The 21,195-nt window shown below is 37.2% G+C and overlaps 1 protein-coding gene across 1 annotated transcript in view; it reads right to left on the reverse strand.

The window, feature by feature from the left end:
* The window catches only part of TTC26 (tetratricopeptide repeat domain 26), a 56,699-nt gene that overhangs the window by 18,239 nt on the left and 17,265 nt on the right, over positions 1–21,195 (reverse strand). The window contains exons 7-13 of the mRNA XM_040596507.1: positions 20,946–21,117; positions 20,488–20,562; positions 19,237–19,339; positions 14,587–14,642; positions 12,836–12,889; positions 11,974–12,037; positions 5,313–5,401 (exon numbers count right to left, since the gene is read on the reverse strand). Coding sequence (XP_040452441.1) covers positions 5,313–5,401; positions 11,974–12,037; positions 12,836–12,889; positions 14,587–14,642; positions 19,237–19,339; positions 20,488–20,562; positions 20,946–21,117 — 613 coding nt within the window. The remainder of the gene's footprint in view (positions 1–5,312; positions 5,402–11,973; positions 12,038–12,835; positions 12,890–14,586; positions 14,643–19,236; positions 19,340–20,487; positions 20,563–20,945; positions 21,118–21,195) is intronic.

Here is a 21,195-nt window from a genome sequence, read left to right on the forward strand (position 1 = left end):
AATGTACATGGAGATATTTGATCTTGTGTGGGCTGACCAATGAAAAGATGATACTAATATAAGGGGAAAATATAAATTCTTTCCTTATACAGTCTCAAAGGGGGTTATGATACAAGAATTATAGACTTTAAAGAAAACAAGAAAGAATTTGAAAAACAGAGGATGTTAATCAACCCTTACAAACAGTTAACAAGACATGGCCTTGGGAGAAGGAATAGTCATCATCATAAATATGCCAAGCTGGGACACAACAAGATAAACTCAAGGGGAACCAAATGGTTAATGAGACCAAACAGAAAATTACTTGAACTATGCATGAACTATCCTAATTAACATACTAAAAGGTCCACCCTCGAGCAAAGAGAGCCCTCTGCAAACAAAGCCCTCTCCCCATAGAACATGCAGTGAAAAGAAAGAACAAGTTACCTCTAAATGGAGACAAGGCTAGTAGGAACCAATGAGAATTAAGTGTGACTAAATGTAATTATAAACAATTGTTCAAAGTGTATAAAATGTTTTACCATGTGTTAAGAGGTGGGCTAGCTTTGTGGATTTACCACCTAGCACCCATCTCTGCACAGACATGCAATAAACAGATATCTTGGCTCTGTGTGTGTTTCAGCTTTTGCACACCAGGTGAAGAACCCTGATTTGACTGCATAACAGCAATGTGTGTGAAAGATGTTTTTCCTTATATAAACATCTATAAAAGAAACAGAACTGGTGTAGGAAGATCAAACTTCCCTCATTAAAGTGTGAGGAGGAGATAAAAAGCATAGTTGGGACTGTAAAAAAGTTATGGAAGCAAGCAGGAAAATGCTTTCCCAGTGCTCTCTTATCTTCTTCAGTGATGTAGGGACATTGGACAAACCTCTCCCCTTCCGTGTCACAGGCAGTCAAAGGGTACAAATTCAGGCCACCCACATCCATCCATCTATCTATCCATCCATCTATCCATCCATCTATCTATCTATCCATCTATCCATCTATCTATCCATCTATCCATCTATCCATCTATCTATCCATCTATCCATCTATCCATCTATCTATCCATCTATCCATCTATCCATCTATCTATCCATCTATCTATCCATCTATCTATCCATCTATCCATCTATCTATCCATCTATCCATCTATCTATCCATCTATCCATCTATCCATCTATCCATCTATCCATCTATCTATCCATCTATCCATCTATCCATCTATCTATCCATCTATCCATCTATCTATCCATCTATCCATCTATCCATCTATCCATCTATCCATCTATCCATCTATCCATCTATCCATCTATCCATCTATCCATCTATCCATCTATCCATCTATCCATCTATCCATCTATCCATCTATCCATCTATCCATCTATCCATCTATCCATCTATCCATCTATCCATCTATCCATCTATCCATCTATCCATCTATCTCCATCTCAAGCTAGTGCCTTGGCAGGAGAGGTGGGGGGTTGCCACCATTTGCTGGATGTCTAGGTTTCACCCAGATAGTCTTATGTTAGGGTTCAAAAGCTGGCAAATACAACAAGCTATGTGAAAGCACCAGGTTGAATTAATCAGGAGATTCTTGAGCCCGGTTTGTGAAAACATTTCAGTACCCTTAGGGTGAACTAATGGGTTTTTCCATATAAGAATTACAACATTTCACTGTATTCTTCCTCAGTGATAGTTTCATGTGAATCGGCACAAGTTCCAGGTTAAGCAAAGCTGGTGAGCAAGATCCTAGTTTTAAGGCATGAATAGTTTCCTCTGTTCAAATAGTTCCCACTGTATTTTTGAATTAAAATGGAAAAGAGACTGTCAGTAATCAAACTCAAAAAATATGCCATTCTATTCTGGCTGTATTAGTACTAGAGACCAGACCTGCTGCAAAACCAAAACTATCAGAAATGAACTACTGCTGCTGATAGTGCAAAACATTCACAGCAGCTAGATTTGTAAATTTTTTTAAAACCACATTGTATGTACTGGACTTCACTCTTTTGTGGTCTTTCTAGTGGTCTTCAGTCTTTTCCTAAAACTAACTGTGGTCTGAGTGATGTCCATTTCAATGAGATGCTCAGATACCCAGTTGAACAATGAAGCATTCCTTGCGGCCAGAACTCAGCTGAGCCTGAATTAGCTTGTCTTCTCAGTTGATCCTCAGTATTATAATGTCACCCTCAGGGCAGCTAGCAACACATTTATAATAAGGTGTCCTTTGAGACATTCTCATGCCTACAGCAGTTTCCATCAATCATGGATGAAGGTGGTGTTTCCTGACAGAATATCATGCACACAATCTTCACAGAGTGTGCAGCTCCACTTAAAGAGCTGCAAAGATTCTACTTAAGTTTACTCCTGTGAATGAAACACAGAGGTCACAGAGGTAACTGTAAAGCCACCTAAACCTTGCCTGTTACATGGTACAGGAAAAATTATTTGCATCCATGTGACCTGAAGAGTAGGGCAATGACCTAAGTAAATCTGAGCAGTGGCTAGTTTCAGCTAAAAAATTATGAGAATGATCAACTACTTCAAAAGGACCATGCAAGGAAAGTGGCAGTGGGCAGATAAATAACAAGGACTAAGGACAAACGTTACCAACAGTGCTATGTCTCAGATTACTTGTATTTATGATTCCCTTCAAGAATTTAACAAATACATATTTTACTTAAAGCTTAATCATTTTGCAACTTGCTAGATAGAGTCTATGAAACTTTCCAAAATTGCAATTTCAACCCTACCTTGAACTATGACAATGAGTTCCATAAACCAACTGTGTTTTGAGGGACAAAATTCTTCTTAGAAAAGGCATTGTGAAATTGCTGCAATTCCAGCAAGCTGTATCTTGTTTTCAGACTCCCCTAATACAAATGGCATATCTACCTTGTTTATTCTAATCCTAATTTTATAGAATTCTATTTTCTTAATTTCCTTATATATATTTTATGAACTTTCCTCTATAGCAAATAATATTTATCTTCTAAATCTCTTAAGACAATATTTCAATTTCTAATTATTCTCTGAATCAACTTTCTTTCTACATTTGAGGGGGTAGTGGCCAGTATTTCAAATAAGAGTATACTACTGTGCAATGAAAGGCATCAATCTTCTTTTTATACTGAATTTTCTTTACTTAGCTTAGCATTTTGTTTCCCCCTTATAAACGCATGCTCATTACAACTGTGAAAACTGAGGGACTATGCTAAAAAAATTCATTATCTTTGCCTAGATATGGGTCAAATCAAAACATATATATGGTTACTGATGCCAAAGGCATGTATATGTGGACAATTCCAGCTTGCAAATCCATGTATATACATTATAATGTGCAACAGTAGTTCTACAGAACAGCAAAACAGCTAAGTTTTTGAAACAAAGCAGAACACCCAAACAAGCAGTCAGATAACCCTTCCCCTCTCCTGTGCACACATAATGAAATTGTTTCTCCCAAATCTGACAAAGTAAGAATGCTTCTTCTTCTAGTTGATAAACATAGCAGGACTGAAGGGTTGCATACTTGCATACATATTCTGCCTCCCTCCTGACAGTTTTTAAACATTATATCTATTCCTCACCTATATTTTTCTCTGCATGGGCTCTTCCAAACCTCACACAAAATAACACCAAGTATTCTGTACTCTTCCTTTTCTCTTCAGATTTTCTTTCCAAACCTTCCTGTAACACTTACCTTCATACTCTCACAGATGCAGAATTGTGTCACCTAATCCCCTCCCTGTAGCACTTAACTTGCCTCACGACTCTGGGCTATCCTCTAATCACTCTATTGCCTACTTTCACTCTCTTAATTTCTGTTTAGCATCTTGTTTGTTTCTGGCTCTTTCCCTTACAAACGCTAGCCTTACTTCCCAATATTAATGACAACTCCATTTGCCTCCCTAGATGCTACGCTTCTCTCTCTCTCATTTCTAAGGTTTCCCATATATCTTGGAGGTGGTGAGTAAATTTTAACTTTTTCAGGTTAGAACTAGTTTTAAAACTTTTTAAAGGAAATTGAAAGAGCTGGGCATTTCTGTGGGGTGACCCATTCCATTCTAAGATAAGCGTAAGAAATACACAGGGTGAATTATCCTCTAGAAATTACCATCTGCCACCATTGGCTATAGACTGAGACCAAATGATGAGTTATAACTAGAAATCTGATTTTTGGGTGGCTCAAGTTAGGCAAGACAAATCTCACTGTTAGTTTCCAGCTCCCCTTTTCTTCGATTACACACACTCCAATTTAAGGTGGTGATAGTGTGGGGTATCTCTTCATTCCACTACAGTGGAGCCATTCTAGTGTCTACAGCCACTATGGCATTTCTTCAATGACCTCTTTCCAGACAAAGTTTAAACACCCTACACCTTCACCATCAGCTGCTTTTGGCACCATTACAACTACGTTTTTCTTTAGATCTCACCCTCCTTAGAACACTGTAATTCTGCTCATCTTGTATAGCTCCCTAATAATTTATTTTTAGATTCATGTTCATCTTCCTACCAGATATAGAGTTCTTACAACTCTAGTTTCAAATCACTGGAATGAAGCTGCAATCAGTTAACCCCATAGTCACACTTCAGCCTCTCTTCTTTGCCTCATGTCTGACTTGTAACTGGATATCTGTAAGTTATCCATTGAATACTGGTGATCTGATAATGCTGCATTATAACTGCAGACTCCTTCTCTTACTTTGAAAAATGCCACATTGCCTGCGTACCACTCAGATTACTTCTGCAAAAAATAATATTCTTAGCTTACTGCTTTGGTAATACTGCCCTATCTTAGCTCTTCAGTGACTGCTTTCCCTGTAAAATATAAGCATTATTACTTTCAGATTCCTTAATGTCCTATCTTCCTTATGCTCTCTTGTTCATAAAAATGTTGTCCCCAATTATCAACCAGTGACAATAATCTCCATCATTCATTTGATAAGTCTTGAGAAAACATTTGCTTTTTTACCTCCATGCTGCTCACCCCATAAATATCCACATTTTTTTCATTGTCTTTCTTTAATTATCTTCCTCATTTTCTGTGATGCCACCAGAAAGCCTGATAATGGTTAAATTGCAAGTGTGATGAGACCATCGTGCCCATCATGCTGCACAATGCTATCTTATAAACTGCTTCTTTACATTTTGATCCATTTACTGTACTGACCACTTATGTCCCACTGTTGCTCCTGTGTTTTGTTGTTACTGCTGTGTTTCTGTATCTTTTTATGCTTACATAGTGTCTCTAACAGTACGGTCTAATTCCTTAAGTAGTGATTCCATGCATTAGAGTACTACCAATACTAAATTAAAATACTAACCTTGACTGAGTTGAGGTAAATCAGGACATTATCAAACTGTCTAAGAAGAAAGAAGCAGGAGGACATGCACTGTCTCCCTGGAATGGTATCTAAAATTCAGAAGGGAAAAGCAGATTTGTAGAATTAAAAATCACTGCCAGGATTTCTGGGAACTATAAATGCAGCTAACTTCTAAAAATAGTGTAACTTGCATTTTCAGGCAAAGGACCATACTAGAAGTTAGAATAGCTACTAGTTCATCTTGTCAACTTTCTCTACAGCATCCAACTATTGCAAGACTGTATTAATCAGCAAATTTCCACAGGGAAAAATTAAGTAACAGCCCTTTTCCATGACACAATTTATGCAGCATATTTTTACCATTAATTACTCTTACTCTTAGGAAAAGACACCTGATACAAAGCCCAAGTTTGTTATTCTAATCTCATTAGCCTTTTTTCTTTAAAATTATGCTTCTCAGTTATCCTGGTCAAAGCATCTCTACATATTTTAATTTTACTTCCCATAAGAGTAAACATGGTATGCTGAAAATATTGTTATAAAAAAAATCAATACATGCACGGGAAAAATACTGAGTGATAAAACACAATATGAAAATTAATTTCCATGCATTTGGGATTACCACATTGTTAACAAGTGGTAAACAAGTTGGATATATCAGTTTAAATGAGTGCCAGTACATTTTGCTGCTGTCAACGTCATCATAAACTTTGCTGCCATCATACTATGCCGTTGTCTACTCTGTAATTGCAAGCTGTGTTAAGGAAAAACAATTTAAAAGCTTTTTTAGGGATTATGAAGTAAGCTTACTAGGATTAATGTTTGTTAGACCCAACTAGCAGAGATTGGTCAGAGATGGATGAACTCAAGCAGCAGCTGGAAAGGCATAAATGCAAGTGATGTCAAATCACCGCTATTTCACTAGTGAGCATGCTTCTCTGTGCACTTTGGTAAGGTGACAGGAGATAAGATCCTAAGGCCTCCAACAGCCCTGAAGAAATCTGCTCCTGTAAGTTAGTTACCATCAATCCATCCACAGTAGGAAATTATGTATCTTTTCTTTATATAGAAATGTCATGTGCCTGAACACCAGTATTTTGACTCCATACACAGCACAAAATATAGCATTCCATCGGAAAATTGTACTTTCTCCTTTACATAAGGTAGGGTAGTAATTATTCCTGGAAAACACTATGTAAGATCGCAAAATATATTTTGAACAAAAGCAGAATCTTGTTATCTTTTATCTTTTAGCAGTAGGAGATACTGAGCTTGGATGGCCTATCATTTCCATATAGAGACAATCCATCCTCACCTATGTCTGAACCACATTATTTAGTTCTCCAGCTTAAGAAAATTACTCAGTTATTTATCAAATGTTCACTTGGGAGCAGAAACTGGCCTGTATATTACCTGTCATTTTTTACATGCAGGCATACTTATCATGACACATATATGCCTTGACAGGACAATAACAGAAACAGTTTTCCTCAGTGTTCCTCTGCTCTTTTTTTGTTGCAATGAGAATGCAGATAGCTCAAAAGTGCCCCTTCTCTCACATTCAATTTTTGAAGTTCATAAACTCACAGCACTTTATTTTAAACTATTTTTTTAAAAAAAACCAAATAACCCTGCAAAGAAAACTTCAAACCGAGAAGACATTTTTAGTAAAAATTATTCCCAGTAACAAAATATTAGAGCCACACTTTCCCCATATATGATTGGAGAGTTTTTAGCTTTAGTACGTATTCTTATGTCCACATTTTTGCAGAAAATTTTGTTATCCCAGTATACTATCCTCCATATACTCTTAGAGAAAGATTTCATTAAAAAACCAAACAAGTAAAACATCTGTAAATCTCACACAACTCAGCAATGAATACTACTAGTGACAGGAAAACTACAGTTTTATAGTTCTGATTCATCCCATGTGACTCATACAGGAAGAGGGAAAAGTTCTGATTTTTAAAAATTATGTAGAGTGACCTAAGAATACCTCAAAGAAAAGTCCAGAAGAAATGTTTCATTCCTCTCACTAAACACCAGATATGCCTCACTTGGTCCCAAAAGAGGACCACTGAAAATTAAAGGGGTGCTTTTCTCCATTATTCTTGCAGTGTTTTTAGGGTAGTTTATAAGACTTACTTAAGCACCAGAAACACTGTATTTAATGGAAATGTTAATGTTTGTTTACTTTTGCTAATGTTCCTCTTGCCCCGTTTCTACCCTAACTTATCTTAGACATCTGATCTGTTTAATTTTCCATCCAGTTAAGACTTTGGGAGAAGAACATGAGAATTAACTATAAAAATCTATTTATATCCTCCTTTGTAATGCCTGTTCCATTTTGTGTCATTGGGATTAAGAATTGTTTTTAAGCTTAAAAAAACCCCGAACAACAAAACCAAAACAACAGTAAAGCAAGCTGCTGTTCTGGGTTGGGTTTTTTTGTTTGTTTTAGGTGTTCCTACTCCTCTTAAAAGTATGTAACTTCCAATATGAGATTAAGTGTGTACATGTTTTGAAAAGCATTTTCACATTTACTCTGTCTGCTCTATGTTCCTTGAACCTCCAAGTCAGAGATCTAACTGAAAATAGCAAAAGGCTTAATTAACAACCCCAAACGACTTTACAAATGCATGACACTGCACTCTTCCTAAGCTATCTGTTGCTGCCTTTTTCTTAATGCAGTCATGGGTTTCTACAGTTAACAAAAGCAAGGCAGAAAGACAGGACCTTGTTTTGTAAAAACATTCTACATCTTCATTTTAATCCATTAATTTTTTACAATCCACATTAAAATCAAGAGCCTTGTAGGCCCATTTGTGAGCAAAGGGTAGGATTTCCTCACTCTGGTGAGCACAATCTACTTTTGTATTACAAATCTGCAAAGCAGCTAAGTAACTTGATAAAGATCTTAAACAGACAATCTAGTGGTACTAGCTCCTTGCAAGGATTGGCTCAGTGGTAAGTGCTGAAGCATGACGTACACCCTTGAATAGCGTGGCTGGCTACTTAACAAAAGCCCAAGTATACAACAGCAAGAATTCTGTTCTCCATTCTAAATCCAGCAAGAGAAAGGCAGCAGATCAAAAATGACCACAAATATCCAGCATAGTGGCTAATATGCTAAGGTATGTAAGAACACAAAAAGAATCATATTGGATCCAAAATCTATCTGGTTCAGAGCTGGCTGAGTAAGACTACACAGCTATAGAAAGAATATATACTGATTTCACATATAATACATGCTGTGGTATGTAATGCCACTTCCTTTGAAGTTTGTCCCAGCTTCCAACAATCTGCACTGAGGACTTCCTATTAATCACTGAAAATTTTGTGTTAAACACCTAATGGACTTTTCTTCTACAAATGTCTTTATAACTTCTGGTCCCTGCAAGATTCTGTATCAAGTTGTGTTCTGTGAAAAAGTAATTTATGCTGTTTAATTGTCTTGTGTGATGATTTATGTCAATGCTCCTTGGCTTTTTGTATGGTACAGTAACTAATTCTTCTCCATTCCTCTTATCCTTGTCATTTATGATGTTCTGTATCACAAACATAACCAAGCTGTCAACATTTTCCAAGCCATGTATCCTCCTTTATTTAATCTCTCCTTGTTCAGGAAGCTATCCCCTTTCTCTAATCATCCTTGCTGTCTTTATTGTACCCTTTCTTGTTCTATCTATTTTCTTTGAAAGAAAGTTCTAAGAACCAGAATTGCAGACAGTATTCAAGAAAGGGAAGCATATCTGTAGAAAATGACACGGTAATTATTTTTGTTTTGTTCTCTCTTTCCTCATCAGTTCCTAAGGTTCTCTTCAACTTTTCTGATAATATTGTAAATATAGTTTAAGGGTTTTTTTCCCCCCCTATGTACTACTTCACATTTATCAAAGCTAAATTTAATTCGCATATTGTTACCCTGCCTCACATATTCTTCCACAGCTTTCATCATTGTGGAAGCTTTCATTTTTCCTACTTTGGTTAATTTTGTACCATTGGCAAACCGAGTCATGCCATTATTTGTCTCCTATAGCTCATTAATTATGAATACAAGCCCTTTCTTTAAAGAAACAAAAGGTTCTTTCAAGTGTTCAAATCAGGTGCATTTTATCCTTTTCACTGCTACTTCACTGAAAATTTTCTGATATAAATGAGAAAGGTTATTATGTAGCTTTCGTTATTGAAATTAGTACTATGGAATTTTTTTGTCTTTTGTTAACACATGGGTTTTGAATTTGAGCATACTCAGATGGCTGTAACAGGATCCGACTTTCATCATAAAATTTCAAGTCAGGTTCTACGTTATCTCTGTATTGCTCTAGAGTCACCTGTTCATCTGTATGTTCTCTAGAAAGATGAAAACTTAGCATTTAAAAATTCTTTCTCTATATCGTGCCATGTCCTTGCATTTACTAGGTCAATATGGGCAGAATAGAAGTGTCCAACTATTACTTAATTATCTTTCTGTATAAAATCTCTAACCTCTTTAATATGCCAGTCACTGCTCCCATACAGGCTGGCTGGTGAATAATTCACCCTCAATATGATAAGTCTCCTATCTGAGCATGTAATTTAAAACAATTTTATGTTAGTCACTGATAAAGAAAATGTATTTACTCTATTTTGAGAGACAGTTCCTATAACATTTAGAACCATTCTCCACTGGTATCATCTATTTAGTAATACCCCATTGTAAATTAAATAGGAACAATATCCTACATGTTACCTTCCTATCACATTAAAAAAAATATTTATGTTTATAGCTTCCTCTTCCAAAACCAGGTGCTCTACTTTATCTTTTAAAACACATAATATTTTTTTAAAAAACACATATTTGGCCTACATGTGTTTGCTTTTTGTTATGTCCTACCTAAACTGAACTCCATTTGCTTCTTCTATTTCCTATCTACAGTTTGTTGACCTCCACTTGTCCTTCATTTGAGGATACAAAAAGAGCCTCACACTATTTCGCCTTGAAAGGAGTTACCTTGAACTGTGTGCTCTTCTGTATGTCAGCTTTCTCCCACAAATTTTTAAAATGACAAAGCAGTTTTTACATGGGAGTACTAAGAGCGTAAGATGCTTGCAGTAGTAATGTTTCCATTTACCTTTAGTTGGAACCAATACTTCACACAGGCTCATTTTTCTCCCCCAATTAAACCAACTTCCTAATCAGACTACATTTCTGTTCCTTTTTCTTCCCCTCAACCATACCTCAAGAGTCTCAGCCTCTCTATCTTGTTTTGCATATGGGTTTAAAAATATTTCGTAGTAAAGTTAAGACTTTCAGCTTCCTAAGAATTTCAACTTTGACTTTGGGCTATATCTTCATTATACATATATATAGTTCATATATATATGTGTGTACATATATATATCTCTCTGAATATTTCAAAAGATATACTTCAGCGGATCTTTTCTCAGACTACCTCTGTATTATTTTTATCCATGTCTGCAGTGATCATTCATCACACCTGCACAACTCTTATGGGCATTAAGAGGCCTACCACCATTGCATCAGTCACTTTGTGACTTTACTGGTATCACAAAACCAGTTAGCCATATGCCCACTAACAGAGTCCTCCACTACTACAGTTTGTATCGCTTCTTTCTGTTAGTTAGGATTACAACTCCAAAAAGATAGCCACAATGCAAAAGGAATGTGTTAGAGAAACCTCATCTATGGAACCACTTCCAGCCTTCCAACATGAAGCTCTCTGCTGCACGACCTCAACAGTACAAGGGCTGCAAGGAGAACAAAATGGCTACACAGTATTGCTGAAAGTTTCATCAGTACTGCTGCTCTATCTCTTGAACTACTTCTCTTTTGTCACCATGGACACATGATACAACATTCTGTCTCTGAGGTCCATGAGCTGCCTGCACCATAAACACACCTAAGTTACCCACCTAAAGAAGCAGTCCTAGTGACAATGCCTACGAAGGAAACTGGGAAGCCCCATTTCAGCTGAATTCCTCTGTTCCGATTACTGCCTTTTTTGATTTGGTATTCTTTGTTTTACTGTGGCAAGGGGAAGGGAAGACAAGGTCTTGTTTTGGTCTATTATTGAATAAGTAAAAGTAAATATTGAAAATATATTGGGTTTTGGGGGTTTTTGTTTTGTTGTGGTTTTTTTTTAAAAAAATTCAACTAAGGGGTTAGTCCCAGAGCCTCCATTCCTCTCTGTAGCCAAATTCCTCTTTCCTCTTTACATTTTTATCAAGCTCAGTTCCAGGGCACACTCCATGCTAGGACTCTGTACTTGATAGGCTTTCGCTAGCATTTCTAGATTTGTACCTGTGAAGTTTCAGCTGCACACTTCATCAAATTAAGCTGTTGTCTTTTGTTTCTATAATGGGGATTATTAGTCAAAGGCAAGCTGCCACAGCGTCTATCAGTAAAGACCAGCTGTTTGCAGTATAACCTCTTTTCCACTCAAATTCCTTTAGTAAGGTTTGGAATCAATTTGCCTTCTAATTTAAATCTGCAAATTTGTTTTAGACTATAAATTAGACTTTCTGTTACTCATACTATAGCAACAAAATGCCTAGCAATAATCATGCTAACAGTCAGCAGTTAAACAAAGATACGATGGTATACATTTGGATATTGTAAGAAGGATTACATAATGGAGAAAGAGCATTTCAGACATACCACATTCACTGGCTGATTCACCCACCAACTGGAAGAACTGCTGAGCAATTTTCAGATGGTCTCTCTGGAAAAGGGAAAAAAAAAATTGCAACATAAGTTCCAGAGCTGATGCTACAGTCAACAGTCCTGATTCTGTTTTTATAACGCAGCTGTTGAGAATCACTCAAGATAGCTTACATGTCTTTGTGTTTTCCCTGATAAGTTATACTTAGCTTTTTTTGCCAGCTGGTTCTCACAGAACTTCAGAGTTAGACTTGTAATAACTATTAAAAAGTAGTTGATAAGCAGAACTAATAATTCTTGTGGTTTTTGAACATGTCTTTTTAAATTTTCATTTATTTCAGACTTGGGGTTTTAGGCTGACTGATCTGCTCTCTGAAAAGTAGGCCTATGGACTTAGACACAGGGCGCTAAAACACTCTGTGGTCATATATATTATTATTCTAAGATAAATAAAAAATCCATTGGGAAAATAGATAACTATTATTTCCACAGTGAAAATACACTCTGAGGAGCAGATGGGGAGCAACTAACAGGCAGACCAGGGCTGAAATAAAAACAGAAAAGGTAAATGTGCCACTGTATGTGCCCACATATACAAGAACACTGTAGAAAGCAAACAGGATTTTTTTAGAAGCAGGACAGAGAAGCCAAATTCCACTTGGTTAATTGTCAGGACTAGCAACAGAGATTTGTATTTCACTCATTCTGGACTGAGTACTGTACAGAAGAAGATTACAGGACTCAGAGATCCTGCAATCTAAATGAGAAATGGCTGCCTCTTCCATTTTGGTCCAGTCCCTACAGATCTGTTCAAATTCTGTTGTTGGAGAAGCTGGAGAACCTCATGGGCTTCACTCACCGAGCCCATTTCTTGTCCAAGTGCTGCATTTACCACTCCTTTGAGGATGTACTCCTGAAAAAAAAAAGGTAAAAAGGATCAGAGAAGACAAGGTGAAGATTTCAGGAGACACGTAAGAGCCTATGTATACATTATTTTCTTTCTAAATTCTAAATTCAATTCTATCCCAAATCAGTATTATAGGTAGCTGGTTACTATGGTAGTGTTTCAGCACAGTAGTACAAAGTTACCCCCCAGAAATCCATTCCATTTGGTAGCTAGTCACTTCTGCTAAATATGTGGGATGCAAAGGGGTAATGTTTTCTGATAAGTCTTATGCTCAAAGACAATGTACCAGAAGAAACACCATAACATACTATCATGCCCTCTTCACCATCATATGACCAATAATCAAGTGCATTGTTGTTATATTAATGCACAGATCCCCCTTCAAATATGCACACTAGTTAACCATAAAAACTAATATCCTTGCTCCAAAACACATAGTGTTTTCATCAGGGCAAAAAATGTCAAAAGGTTTGTGCTCTGTGGTCATGTTAATCTATTAAAATCAGGAATAGGAGTAGAGTACCCTGTAATCTCTACTGTGAGATACAACTGTAGTTTAATTCTCTGAGCAAGATTTTCTCACTGTGTAATTGACTCATTTGTCTCATTCAAATCTTACAATTCTGAGTTATAGCTATAAACCTGTTTTAGCAGGTACTCTTGATAAACCTGGACAGCTCTGTCACAGATGTAAACGTGGAAAAAGAGACATCTACAAAGACCAACAATGGAGTGCAAAGAAGCAATCTAAGAGTACTAGTCAGCATGCTAAGTAAGCATTTTACTTAAATAGTTCTGCAAGCCTTAGCAGGGAGTTCCTTCCAAGTGTGAGTGAGAAAAACAGAAAAAAAGCACAAAGATTCTCATTTCAAAATACGATCAAGAATGCTTATGTTATTTTTATTAGGCATGTATATGGGGAAAATGGAGACTAATGGACCAACAGCTGTAGAAAACTGTTCTAGTAAGTCTTGCTATACTGCAAAACACAAGAAGTGGAAAGTAACAGCAGAAGACACTCCTCAGCACAGAATCACCAGATCTGTGTTCCTGAGGTTTTCCTTTTCCCTCACTCCATCTAATCATGACACAGATTCATGAAAGGTCCCTTTCATGCCCAGCTATGTGACCTTTGGAAAATAAACTGCAAAGAGGAATAAATCAGAGGCTAAAGATGTTGGAACAGTCACAAAAGAAAATTACAGTAGCAGCCAAGACACACTGCAGTTTTCACTCATTGCAGCCAGAGTGAGATGAGATTAGAAAAGACCTATTATTTAAACTGTTTAATCTAATGTAGCTTGTTTGTACTGAAATGGCTTCAGGACAAACCCCATGAGCATCTGAGCTAGCAGATCTGAGGGATGGTAACCATCACCAGGGCAGAAGTGACAAGTAGCTGTAGTTGGAAGGGGGCTTTTTCCTGTGCGCTAGTGGTCAGCTCCCCAGAATCAAATCCGCACACAACAAAGCTGTATTCTTAGTTGACCGCAGGTGGTACAGTAATAAACATGCTAAGTTACTCGTATATAATACTTCATCCATGGACATTAAGTCTGATGTTAATAAATGGATGGAAGACACAAGAGTTTTAAGAGTAGGAATGGGGCAGCTCTTCTCAGGATACCAGCTTTGTATGTGCCATATTTCATATAAATTTATAACTTCTGCTTTTATGTACCATGACATCAGTTTCCAATTACCTGTGGAGCTGTAGGTTCCAGGTCCTTAATCAGGTTATAGGCCTCCTGCACATCATCTGAAATACCAGAAATTAGAATGCATGACAACCCACATAGCACACTGTATTAGAACAAGTCACTTATCTCTACAACATTCCCCAATAGACATAGACTAAGAAATAAAGCATTTAGACAGGAGGAGAAAGGTAACTATAAATCATTGTGAATTTATATCACAATGGTGATAGTTTTCTAGAACTCAAATAGCAAACACAGAATGAGTAATAGCTTCTTTATTACTACAGTTTTCCTAGTAGAGATGACTTGGCCCCCTTGTTCACAACCCAGTGTCTGCCTTCTCAACAGTACAAGGTCAAGGTAATAAATCCATCATCTTCCTGTCTTTTCTGTTCTTATATTTATTTACCCCTCAAAGAGGATTGGGTAACATGATTTTGAAGGGAAATTTCAACTTTTCCTTATCAATATTTCAAAATCTGTCCAGCAGCTCTTACCCGATCTTACCGATTTATAACAACCAAAGAGCACTACTAGTATAGAAGTTTAAATGTTAAGTTTGAACTTAATAAACAACATCTTTCCTACCCAAGAAATAAGTAAAATGAAAAGATCCTAAACTTTACCGAAATAAATAAATAATATGTTGGCACTATGGTCAGCTTTGTAAACCAAACTAGTGAAGATGCCCTTTTTACTGACAAAATTTTATTCATACAGTACTATACCAGCTGCCCACCAGAACAAGCCTTATCAAACAAAACTATTTTGCTAGTACATACCATCATACACTGTGTGGACAATACTCCAGGGTGACTTAAGACAGTATATAGAGAGGCTGCCAGGATCCCATCAAACCTCTCTGCTGTCCTACCCATTCCCTTGAGCAGTCAGGTAGTAAGCCAGCACAAGGTACTAGACTAGCCGAAAGTAATGATTTTTTAATTATTTTTTTTTAATAGAAATAGGTTTTTTATTATTTTTGGCTAGCTCAGCTTACCAACCACCACCACATTAAAGAAAAAAAAAGTTACAGCAGCCCTTTTTTTCATCAGTGTAGACCATCAACACACAACTGTGCTCTTCAGGCTCCAATACAAGCCTCCAGCAAACCTTACTGGAGCAGATCAGAACTGGTAACCTGGCCTCAAACCCTGCTAAAAGGCACTATCTTAAAGAGTTGGAAAAAACCGTGATGCATGTTTGTGCTTCAGTCACTCCAGTTCAGAGCTTGTCATAATACAACTTAACACTGCCTACCTTTGTCAGAGACCTTGTAAGTTTTGGAGAGACAGCTCTACTCATTAGAAGTAATGATTTCTCATATTCTTAACTCTTGCTGCTACAGCAGGAAAGAGGTTTTAACCCTAATTCCCCCTGGCCTCCTTTTCCAGTATGCAAGTCATTTGTATACCACTGTGAAGAAGAGAATGTAACTAATGAAAATTACTGCGTTTGACAACAAGCAAGTAAAAAGCCTGATTTTTAAGCGCTACAGATGACGTACTTTGCTTCTGTGTAAGTAGAACTTAATTTGAAACATATTATTAACAGTATTATTGGGCAAGATAGTTGGTTAAAATATCAGTACTACTTATAGTGGCATCAGCAACAATAATACTGGACAGAAAGGTGGCTGGGAACAGCAGGCATAGATTTGTCAATAGCAAAGTGTACTGACTAACCCAAATTATGACTGGTTGTATGGATAAGGGGATAGTAGTGGATGCTGCACACCTTGACTTTAGCAAGGTCTTTGACAGTCTCTCATACCTTTGTCATAGCCAAACTTGAGAGGACTGGCTAAATAAGATAAGGGGATGGAAAACTGGCTGGACTAGCCAAGGATGGTGATCAAAAATACAACAAAATCCAAAGGTGGATCATTACTAATCAAATTCCCCAGGGAATGATACTGCTGAATGTCTTATATTAACAACCCAGATGATAGGACAGAGAGTACTCTTTGCAAGCTTGCAGATGATAAAAGACTGGGGAGAAAGCCCAGCTAATTGAGAAGCAGTTCAACAGGTTGAAAGAAATCTCATGAAGTTCACAGGAGGCAAAACATAAGTCCTGCATCTTGCTTGCTTTTGAAGCAATTCTAAGCAACAACACGGGGCCAGGGGGAACACTCTGGCTAAAAGGCAGCCTGGGGATCCTGACAGACAGTGCATCCTTGCAGCAAAGGAGGTCAACTGCACACTGGATCACATTAGCAAGAATGCCATCAGGGCAATGGAAGGGATTCTTCTCTATTTAGCACTTGTAAGATTGCACCTGGAGCACTGTGTCCAGTTTTGGGATTCCTCATTCAAGACAGACACTGAAATACTGGAGTGAGCCCACCTGAGGGCTCCCAAGGCAGGTAGATGCCAGAGGAGAATGAGAGAACTGCATTTGCTTAGCTTTCAGAGAAGGCTCAAGGGAGATCTTATCACTGTCTACAGATAACTAATGGGAGGTTACAGATGGGGACAGATTCCATAGCTGAGATGAAAGGCAGTGGACACAAGGTGGAACAGAGGAGGTTCTGACTAGATGCTTGTCTGGGCAAGGCTCAAAGCAACCTCATCTAATTGGACCTACCTTGAATAAAATGTGCTATAGATCTCCAGAGCTCTACTCTCACTAATAATGTTGATACAAGAATAATTTACTCTAAAAAAGAGAGAGGTGGGAAAAAAGAAGATATGTAAATATCTACAGTGAAAAACAAGAAAGAATTTAAAAAACAGAGGATGTTAGTTAATCCTTACAAGCAGTTAACAAAACATGGCATTGGGAGAAGGAATAGACACCATAAATATGCCAAGCTGGGACACAACAAGGTAAATTCAAGGAGAACCAAATGGTTAATGAGACCAAACAGAAAATTACTGGAACTATCTGTGAACTATCTAATCACATGCTAAAAGATCCACCTTTGAGCAAAGAGGGCTCTCTACTAACAAAGCCCCCTCCCCACAGAACACTAGTGGTGGAAAAAAAAAGTCCTGTACCTTAAGTGGACAGGAGGCTAGCAGCAGCCAATGAGAATTAAGTGTGACTGAAAGTTTATAAAAAGTTTTACCACGTGTTAAAAGGTGGGCTAGCTTTGTGGATTACCACCTAACACCCACCTCTGTGCAGACACACATTAAACAAGTAACTCAGCTCTGTGTGTGGATTGGTTCTTGCACACTGGTAAGGAACCCAGACTTGGGATAACAATGGGATGTTATTTACCTAGAACTCTATAAATTTTTAGAATATAAAGCAGATGAACTATTATTAATATACAATTGTGACCATTTGAATTTACTTGAGAATATATATCTAATTTTCAACCATGATGAAATTTAAATAACCTTACTGTCATTCTCTACTATCAAAAAAACCCCCATAGGGATAGAATTGCCATATTTTGTGAAGACTATGATGTATGCAGATCAGCTACGTCAGACTGAGATATTATTGCACAGTATTAGTCACAAGAAGAATTTCTATAACCACTAATAGTCACCAGTAGTGGGATATTCTAAAATCTGTCACAGTCTTGAGTTGAGCTGAAACGATGAGGCAATGTTTCAATTGCACATGCAGACAAAAGAAGCAGTCCTGGATACAGCTGAGCACCAAGAGAACTTATTCCAACTACAAAGATTAAATCTCGCCAACCTTGTTGATTACAAATCATAGAGAAGTTACTCAGAATCAGCATCTGAAACTCAAAGTCGATCACATAAAAAAGCTCATAGAGCTTTACTATGTTTACATAAGCTCAGATTCTCTGATGAACTTACTGAGATGCAAAGAATATAAAGTTGGTGTGACTTACATCTGCCAGCAGAATGTATCTCCTTTTTTCCAGGTAGTTTTTCAACATTTTGGGGGAAAAAATAATCGCAGGCATGGATTTTATTTAAAATGTAAGAAAAGACATTTTTCTGGTTTCAGATGCTCTGATCATCTAAACATACTTTGTCATCTTTAAAAGGTGACAGAAGACAAGGCTTATAATAAAGCAATGGAAAAGTAATCATCACATCTCCCCATATTAGATGAGTGCAGTTAATACCTACTCATCACTCAGCCAGTCAAGCCACTATTGAATAAAGGAACACAATGGGAGAACAGGAACAGCTTTGAAACTCAACTCAGACAAAATTCAAAGGAACTGGCCAACTAGGGAGAAACAAGTAGAAAATCCTTTCCAACTGATTCTGGCTACCTACCTGCATTCTTTACGAGTTGTAAAGTAGATTTGGAATAAAGTGTCTTGTTCACAGTCACTTTGGCTCATATTCAGTTTGTGCCCTATTTACAGAAACAGTTGTTCTTGCCTTCAAAGGACATATACCATTCTCACATATTCAGGCAGGAGAGGCCCGCTTGCTATAAACATATAAGCACCACCATCTCCAAAGCCATCTCACACAACCCAAGAACCTCCAGTACCCTGCTAAAGTAGATTTATTTGACTGCACACAATTAAAGCACTTCTCTGCAAGCCATGGGAACTCTTACATCACTATTTTCCAGAGGAACAGAAAATGAAATAAATTACATTTTACTGCAAGGAAAAAAAAAAGCATTTAATTGAATAGTCAGTTGAGATCAGGCAAATTAATATCATCCCTGAAGCTGTGAAATAGACAAAGGTGTATTTACCTTGCCGCAGATAATAAATCACAAGATTCAGTCTTGCCTCAGGAATAACATCAACCAGAGGAGGCAGGACCTGTAAAGCCCCTTCTCCTCCTCGGAACACCACCTGCAGAGAAAAGCAGCATTATTGATAACTGTGTATCAACATATGATGTCTTAATTCAAGGAAATGAATCCTTAAATTCCTATATGAACAGTAAGAAAAGGTCAGTGGTACTGACATTAGCATAATCCTTGCTTTAATATAACTATAGAATTGTGATGTGTGAAGAAACTTTATTCTGAAGAATATTAAGTATTTAATCCATCAGTAAAAATTAACTTCAGCTTTCAACACTTCAAAGGAGTGATACATTACCTGTCAAAGATTTTAAAGAATAATATAGTCTAAAACAAAAGTGAGGGAAACCCATACAGAACTAAAATTTGCTTATGATGTACTCGTATGAAAAAATTAGGTTAACAACTCTACATTTATTTAGAATGCCACAAGATCCTAAAATGATCAGGAGCAGTCAATTATACTTCAGTTTCATATGACAGTTCCTCCAAGAAAATCTAACATACTTATTCAATAAACCACTAGCAAAAAGACCCACATTCAAAATAAAGAATGTTAACTTACAAAAGTCCAGTTTGAAAGGAGTTTTAACTCTTATGGAAGAAAGCATTAGCTTGTGGTGACTACTCTTGAAAAACCAAGGGCAAGCAACTGCTCATCGTTAAATAAGAGCAATCTACTGTTACCCTTTGATCAACAAACCAATAATACCACTGCAGGGAAAATTAACAGGTGATTAATGACTCTTTTACTGCAGAACACACAAGTATTTTAGCTTTTATCAGCACCTTTTTCCCTAGGAACCCCTTGTTAAGTACTTTTTGGATGAAGGCCATTTCCCCATAAGAGTACGGGGTCATGCATTATGACTTGTTTCTACAGTGTCCTTATTGACTGGGCTCCACAAAATATCTTGCAAAGGTATTCTTACAGGACGTAAGTTATTTTAATATGCCTTTGGAAGTAAAAGCAGCAGCATTATTATTTTCTTGACATAGTCTCAAACTGACAGGGAAACAAAATACCCTTGACGGCACATTGATTCTACAGGTAGGATTTCTGGAATAGGACTTATATGGCAGCAAAGATTCAATTGGGTCTGCAATTCCCAAAATATTCTATTTTATGAATCATCAAGAAAAGCTCTACAAATGAGTGCAGTTCGTATTAAATCTGAGAAATACATTACTCACCAGATTGTGCTTAATGAGCTCCTTGCCAAACTCAAAAGACGATGAGGCACTGTCTGTCAAGTTCTTGAGCTCTGCCTGGAATTACATATATTCCAAATTTTTAAACACAAAACTAAAAAAGCACAGAAGCATAAATGGAGCTTCATATGAGCCCCAAAGCTGATAGACATCTCCAGCAGTGCTGGATCACTGAAAGATTTTTGCCTTCCCACTTCTATGTGATAATTTTAGATAGACACAAGGTCAAAAATTAACTGGGAAAACTAAGACCACTGTGCACAGATGTGAAGTGCTTAATACCAGGGAAACTGAAATGGGGGCATTCCTAAGAGAAGGATACAATGACCAGATAAAGGGCGTTATCAATGTTACTGATTAAGACAGATAACAAGGAAAAGAAACCTGTACAGAATTTTCAGTGAAAATAAAAGTGAACTGAAGGGCTGTCTGATAGATACCTCAGCAGCTTTCCCATTGTAAAGTCGAAAATGATTACAAGCCTTAAGGTTAAGAGCAATGGTGCTGTCAGGAACTTGCTGAAGATAAACAGCTAGCACTTCCTGTGATACATCATAGTAGTCCAGTTTGTAATAGCATAGGGCCACATATACATTCAGAGCCAGGTATTCCCTGCAGGAAAAAGGATTAAAGAAAACATTTAAATCCCACCAGATAGTTATACTACAGAACATTAACATCAGTGATAAA

This window comes from Falco naumanni, chromosome 5 (genome assembly GCF_017639655.2).
Source record: "Falco naumanni isolate bFalNau1 chromosome 5, bFalNau1.pat, whole genome shotgun sequence".
NCBI lineage: Eukaryota > Metazoa > Chordata > Aves > Falconiformes > Falconidae > Falco > Falco naumanni.